Raw genomic sequence first — 7611 nt, forward strand, 5'->3', positions numbered from 1 at the left:
CTGGGCAAAATAGATGATTTTTCATCAGGTTTAATACACATTTTTTACAGTTTACATAAAATATCTATTTTTAGTCTTTTTCTGGGTTTTCCCCCTTTAAAACCGACCCTCCACCGGAATACATTTATGCTTAAACGATCGTAAATTCTTTACGGTTTTAAGGTGTTAACATCCGAAAATAACAGTATCAGATGGGCAATAGTGCAGTAATATCAAAATCAGAGATATGTAATTTAGGTACGGAGGAGAAAGACCTCTAAAAAGAAAGATCAGAGCCTTCTTCTTCACCAGTATCAAAAGGTTACTTTATTGCTGTGTATTCTTTCTGGATAGAAACATGAAAGGGAAAAAGGTGTATTGGCGGAAATGTACTATTTATCTGGAATAAGATTGCGAGTCAAATGGCTGATAATCGCAGGAAATATACAGATCATTTTCAAAATTGTCATTTAAAGACGATTCCTTGTTCTAAAGCCGACTCATTGGGTGACTATAAATCTTTCTATGTGAACAAACTGTGTGTTTTCCTCAAAATCATGGTATTGAATAGCTCAAATGATGAAGATGACAACTCCTCTTATTTGGAGCGAACGTACCGAGGTGTATTGGACAAGATGGATAAGGGCTATAAACCCTTTTCAGAGTAGTGAAGCTATTTTCCAGGAAAATGTCTAGATCCTGAGGAAAACGTAGATCTAGATCCTATTATACATTAAATACCATCCAAATGTCGAAAACTATACAACACTGTTCAGAGCCCTTTTGCTGGGTGAGTAATTAGTTGTACAAATGGCTCTTACTGTAAAATACAAAGAAATTCGGCTCAAAATTGTAAGTTGTGAAAGAAGGAGATATTTTTATTAATTACTTAGGAAGTAAACACAGTCTTCAAAGTAACAAATGAGCCGGTAAGATCTACTGTCCCCTATTCAAAGTATTTTGGGTAGTGATAACCCTGAGATCAGAACCAATGACTAACGATTATATGCTTTGAAGAAATTGAACCAAAATCACCGTATATCGATGTAACCTGAATTGGCAGCATCTAGGCCATATAACAGTCACATCTCTTGAGAAAAAAGCTCAGATGTAGAATCTCTACACGTTCTTTGTTGATTTTAAAGTGATACATCTATCACAAAAAAAGAAAATTGAAATTACAATTTTTCTTTTTGCAAAGTTTATAATAAATACTACGAAACAGGAAAGGTGTGCAAAAGCACAAGATGGTTGGCCCAAAGCCCCCCCCCATCGCAGTTCCCGGATTAAGGACCATAAAACGGAGATGAGGACCGCCAATTTGGACTATGAGGTCTAGTGCCGTATCTTTAGCTTGTCTTATAGCCTTCTAATAGTGTGTGTATATGTGTATGTCCAGATTTATTATCGATCATGAACATAAAAATACAACAGCGACAGAGCGATCAGAAGAAAACAAATAAAAAAGAAAATAGAAACAAGTACAATTTATCTAAAAAAAAAACCCGTAATACAAGTAATTATGACTAGTCCAAAGGGAGGGCAAAAAGAAATATTTCGTGTGCTTGCAGATGCAACTTCGATAGTTTTTAGCATTAGTAGGCGAAAAGACCAAAGGGCACAAGAGCGTGCACACGCGGGACAAGAATACACTATAAGCCTGATAGGACATGACAATCAAACTTGAAACCTAGCGCAACAAAGAGACCTTCCGCTTTCTTAGGTTTACTAACAAAAAATTACTTTTGAAGTCGCCGAATAGCACACAAACTTGATCAAAATGGGACGCCGAGATACGCCAGGGTGTCTTGCATTTGTTTACCTATTTGGACACCTAACAAAAACCAGAACAACTATTATAGGTCAAAACTCAGACTTATTCTCTTTAAAATATAAGACCAATGCACTCGTATTCATTATCAATAATCTTAAAGTTTTCTTTAATTCCTGTTAATGTTTTACTAATATTTAGGACGTCTTCCCTGTATTTTGCAAGAGAGATATGAACACAGGTAAACATACAAGTGATTAGAGCCTCCCCTTCCGGCTTGGCGACAGTGTTGTTAAACAAAACAAGGCAAAGTAAGCCCACCCTGTCTAATATCTTTTCTAACTGTATACCTTTTCTAAGCGCGCTAAGCTCAACTCTCACACTTAGCTTTTTATACATATCACGCAAAGCACAAATGATTTTTTGATAGCCAGAGTTATTACTCTCGTGCTGAACAGACAAGGCACTAAAGTCAACTAGGAATGAAAAGTTAGTGTTCAATTTACATTGTTGAACGATGCTGAGCCCAAATCGAGATGCTTGGCACAAATCGAGTCGGCACCACGAGATGTCTTTTTTACAGCTTTGCAACACACCCGGATCTTTTGACCACTTTATTTTTTAAACATACACAATAAAGTTAACAAAAACATCTTCGTTTAGTTTAGGCAACGAAACAATAAAGACGATAGGATTTTTTTTTTAACATGGCATTAAATGTAGCGTTTACTCTCTACCTCCCTTAAACTTTTCCATAAGATATGCGCAACTTACATAGCTAAAGAGCCCGAGGAGATTTAATCACCGATGTCTTTGAAAATTTGTGCAGAAAAAATTCAATTATTTTCAGAAAAATGAAAATAAACAAATAACATTTGTTTTAATAAGATTAATTTTTTTTATTATAACACTTTTATTAGCTTTCGCTCACTAAGGGGGCTGGGAGGAAGAGTATACAAGAGGGAGGAATTTAAATCTTTAACTAAGGATTTTCAACCATCGAGATAATAATGGTATCCTTATTATGCGTTCCAGCCTTCACACTCTAGAGGGTGCCATATGGCGCTTTACAATGGAGGAATTAAGATGTACTTAAAAGAGGCAACAGCTTTGAAATTAATCATCAAACATATCTTTGCAATCTAGCGGTAATGGTCTTGGTTAAAAAAAAGAATAATAAATAATTAATGGGATGCATGCAAACCATGCACAAAAACAGTTTCCTTCTTTTTCCACCCTAGGGGGCTCAAAACCACCAGTTGGAGGTTTTCAACCACGACAAATCGACTGACTATCTTATGAATTGTACTTTGGGGCATTTTGACCTTATTTGGACAAAAATTGATGTTCTGTGGAACAAAGTGGCAGGAGACATCGCTTTGCTATGGCACGGTCTCTTTTGTTACCTATAGAAGTCCTCATCTGATGGTGATTTATCAAAAAGCTTGATAATCACAGAAGCATTCATGTCACTATCAGCTGACTATTTTTGATTAAAAAACGGATCTCACTGCAGTATTCACGCTATACTTAAAAGCCCTTTGAGAAGATGAGGGGACTGAAAATCTTCTATTTGGGGTTTTAGACCATGACAAATCGATTGGCTCTATGACTTCGTATTCTTCGGCGTATTGACCCTCTTTGGAAAAGTTTGATGATTTGAGGCACAAAATGATAGAAAATGCCACTTAGCTCTCAAGATGGGCGGAGGCCTATAGGGGTTTTAAACCATGAAAAATCTATTTGCTATCTCAGAATTTCCATTTCTAGCATTTTGACTCTCTTCAAGCAAAAATCGAAGTTTGGTGACAGAAAATGGCAGGAAATGCCAGTTTTCTGTGCGACAATCCTTTTGGATTTATGTGCTAACATATCAAACAGCTTGGGGTAACGAACTGTAAGAATGGAGCTACAAGGCTCAATATTTGCCAAGACTCTAAAAACGGAGATTTGATATCAATCAATTCGAGTAACAAAAACCGAAATTTCCATTGCTTACCTTAATTAGTGAAATATATCAGGCTCCGTTAACAAATTTCTCTTCTAAAAATTATTCTTAATGTTAAATCGTAATACCGTGATACATACTATAAATAATAAACACCTCTAGTTTTCTCCTTGAAAAGACAAAAAAAGATTGTTCACTCGAGATTTAATTGCGCATTTTTTGCTTCTTTTTGTTACCCAGTTTGTTTTTTGTTGCTCAAAAAGGTCACTAGATATGGCGATTCCTTTTCAAAGAAGCCCTCTCCCAGCATGCTATTACCACTAGATCAATGCCATCACCTCGGGAGAAAAAAAGAAGAAAAAAAGGTGGTATCATACTAATTTTCCTTGTTGTTCAAGGTAGGGGAATGTAACTTTCCCAATCAGGGTTTTTAGCCATGACAATCCCAATGGGACAATTTTTATTTCGATCAAACATCGTTTTCGAGGGGTTTCAGTCTGTTTCTTGAAATTACCATAAATTTGTTTTCGCAATAAACTTTTGCTGTTAAAAATAACCGGAATAATGGTTACCGTTCCTAAGTTATCTATAAATGACATTTTTTTCATTAGACAGTTTTCCTCAAAACACATTCTAAATTTTTGGTTACGGTCGGCCATGGTTCACTCTTTACTAAAGCTATTATAAACCTAAGAACACCTATAAACAGCTTACACCTAATAACAAAATACGCCCTAAACACGCTCACAAGAACAAATTATTCAAATCAAACTTTTTTAATAAGTTAGTTTCCTCAAACTTGAATTACGAACATATTAATACATACTGTAATCAGACCCCTGTATCTTAAAATTTAGGAAGGACAAGGCATTCGCTCCGAATTGAATCATTGTAATGTTGTGGTAGCAGCCCTCTTCCAAGACTTTTAGGAGCCAGATGAAGGCTATGGCCCCCTTCAAATGGTATCCGACACGAATCAAACATAAACCAAGTAAATTAGAAATCATCAATAAAAGGAACAGTGCACTAAAGGACAAAATAAGACACCGTGGCCGCATTGCCGATTATAATATTTAATCGATACACAAAATTAGTTGAGGGCTACACAAATTTTTTTTAAAGAAACTAATCCACCTTCTAAGGACTTAATGATATAGCTCCAAGTGAAGATCATACCTAGGGCAGCATGGTATCAGCTACCGCTGAGTTGTGGCTCTTCTAAAAGTTATCGGCCAAAATTTATCAAAATTGCTGATAAGCTAATATAGATACAACTGAAATAATCAAATATAAATTATTTCTCGCACACCCATGACTTGCAATTTTGCCAAAAAAAAGAAAGAAAAAAGAAGCAGATTCTAAAAAAAAATTCATATGCCGCAAAGAAGTTAAAGGGGTATTAAAACTAGAAATTTGAAATATGTTCTATGCTTGAAAACCCCTTTAACTCTTTTTAAGGAGTGGAATAAAACAATCGAAGTCCCATTTCATATCTAGGCTATTCATTTTCCTAATTGCCTATGAAATGACAATAAATGTTATACAAATTAATTTAGACACATACAACATACAGTACTTATTTATACCAACAGGGGATGAGCATGATTCGTCGAGTTTTGCCTTAAAAGCCATCTACGGACCCCTTTCTTTACTGAAGAATTTTGTGGATTTTGTCTAGAATGCAAACCGACAATTGACGAGATCCTTTGAAATGTCTTCTATGGTTCAGAGGCTTCAAGCAGGACGTTGAAGTGTATTCCCAGTTTCATTACGAGAAAAGATGATAAATGTTGAGAATGTTGGGTATCAGACAAAAATACACTTCATTCAATTCTGGAACCCCGGCCCCGATTCCACTAAACATATGGGTTCTCCCTTATTAACATTTGAGGTCAACACAAGGGAGTATTTCGAAACCAGAAGGGTGCTTTTAAGCTTTTCAACTCAAATATTGTCTTATTAGTCAAATTGCCAGTGACAAGGACACAAGAAGGAACCTGTTTTGGGGACAGAGATTTTTAGTTCTAACAGCAAGCGGGCCTATTTATAAATTACAGTATAAAGAAATATGAAAAATAACAATTTCTATCTGTTTGTTTAATATATTTTTTTCTTTGGGGGGGGGGGGTCGAAGACCATTGAGCCCCCTGTGTATATACAAGATGCAAAATAACAAGTAAGTATTATGGAATTAGTTTAAATGTTTTAGGGTGCGTAGAGAGGGGAAAGGACGGGTAGACTGAACCTTTACCCACCCTTCCTTAAAAGATTAAAAACAAATACAAAAGATAAAATCCGAATTGACTGACAAAAGACCTTCTTTCAAACGTTTGACCCCGCAAAAAAGGAGGCTTGTTTCCTCACCCTTCAGATTCTCTGGACTCTCTAGCGTGTAACTTGTTTCTCCAATATTTCATTTTTAAATAAGCAAATGATTTACTGTTCTGTTAGAAACTAAAATTTCAGACTAAACCAGTCCATTTTTTTGATTAGATTCCAAATGTACAAATTTTGTGGGTGACGTCATCTGAAATTTTGAAACCATCCTTATATTCCCCATGAGGTGTGCGTCTGACAGGTTATACAATATTGTTGTCACGTAAGACCAATAAAAATTACAAATACAAATTTTTGTCCATGCAATGTTTGAAGTTACAGACACCAGCCATTCTATGTGATAAACCAGTTAATAGTTACCACTTTAGATTCTTTTCCTTAATTTTTGTCTGTTTTTGTATTTTATGTCCGATTTGTTTGGCCACTGGAGAAAAAAAAATCAAATATTTTTTTCGAACATGCCGACGCGAGTTTTGACTTTTAGTTTACTTTTGTTCTTCTACTACCCTCCCCCCAAATGTATATTTATTTCGTTATTCTCGGACTAAGACCTTTGCTTAGACCCGCTTAAACATACACCAGATATATACAAAATATGGAATAGGCATGACAGTTTAAGAAGATTACGATGAATAACCAATTAGAACCACATACAGCCATCATAACATATTACTCGTTAGATGTTAAACCAAGATCACTGTTGGAAAGACGCTTAGCCTAAAGCAGTAAACTAGAAAAAAAAACAGCGGAACCAATTCACAAAATTGTAGGGGGGATGGGAGGACAATGATTTCTTTTTCAAATGAAGATGGAAAAAAGAATAACATTGAGAAAATATAGCTAAAACTGGGGACAGAAATGACTTCCGTTCTAAGAGAAATTAAATAAGGTATCCAAATACCGGGGGAGGGGAGGGGACTACCTTATAAAAAAGTTACTCTTCAATATCACAGAAGGGGGAATTTGCCCGCCCTCCTAAATTGCCATCACTGACAGGAGTCTCTATCTGAATTATCGTCTGCTAAAATAAGCTGATGCATTCCTCTAGTACGCTGCAGGATGTGTGTCCGTATTTAAAACTCCCAAAAGATTTCCATGAAGTCCCCATGTTGTTATTATTTCAGAAAAAAATCATAAGATTAAGAGACTTTCGGAAACCATCAAGTTTAAGATATAGAAGGAACAATGAGATTACGTCTCGAGCAAAACTCCAATTGCATTTCTTTGGCATAACATTACATAACAAAAAAAAAAGAAGAAAAAAACCTTTGAAGTCAGCAACAGTAAAAAAATGAGCCAGCAGGGTATTTACACCAAATATATAAATAGATCACAGACTAACTGTAAACTAAAAAAACACTTCAAAATACAGAGAGAAAGAGACAGAAAGAAGAAAAAAGAAAGGGAGAGAAGACAACAATATGAAGTACTCAAAGTAAAAAATCGACTAGCTCCCAAAAACATTCAACCTAAGAAAATTAAATATTCTGTAAAGTGTGGTAGCAGGGCCTTTTTTTATCCCGATAGATGTCATCTGTCCATTAAAGTCCCTAAGATCAGTTTGCGACAATGATAC

The 7611-nt window shown here is 35.6% G+C and overlaps 1 protein-coding gene across 1 annotated transcript in view; it reads right to left on the bottom strand.

Annotated features, from left to right (window-relative positions):
• Positions 1 to 4455: 4455 nt before the first annotated feature.
• The window catches only part of LOC136034943 (uncharacterized), a gene marked incomplete in the record, with an annotated part of 120632 nt that continues 117476 nt past the window's right edge, over positions 4456 to 7611 (bottom strand). The window contains 1 exon segment of the mRNA XM_065716481.1: positions 4456 to 7611. Within this exon segment, the coding sequence (XP_065572553.1) occupies positions 7483 to 7611 (129 nt within the window).

Source organism: Artemia franciscana, chromosome 13 (assembly GCF_032884065.1).
Source record: "Artemia franciscana chromosome 13, ASM3288406v1, whole genome shotgun sequence".
NCBI classification, from domain to species: domain Eukaryota; kingdom Metazoa; phylum Arthropoda; class Branchiopoda; order Anostraca; family Artemiidae; genus Artemia; species Artemia franciscana.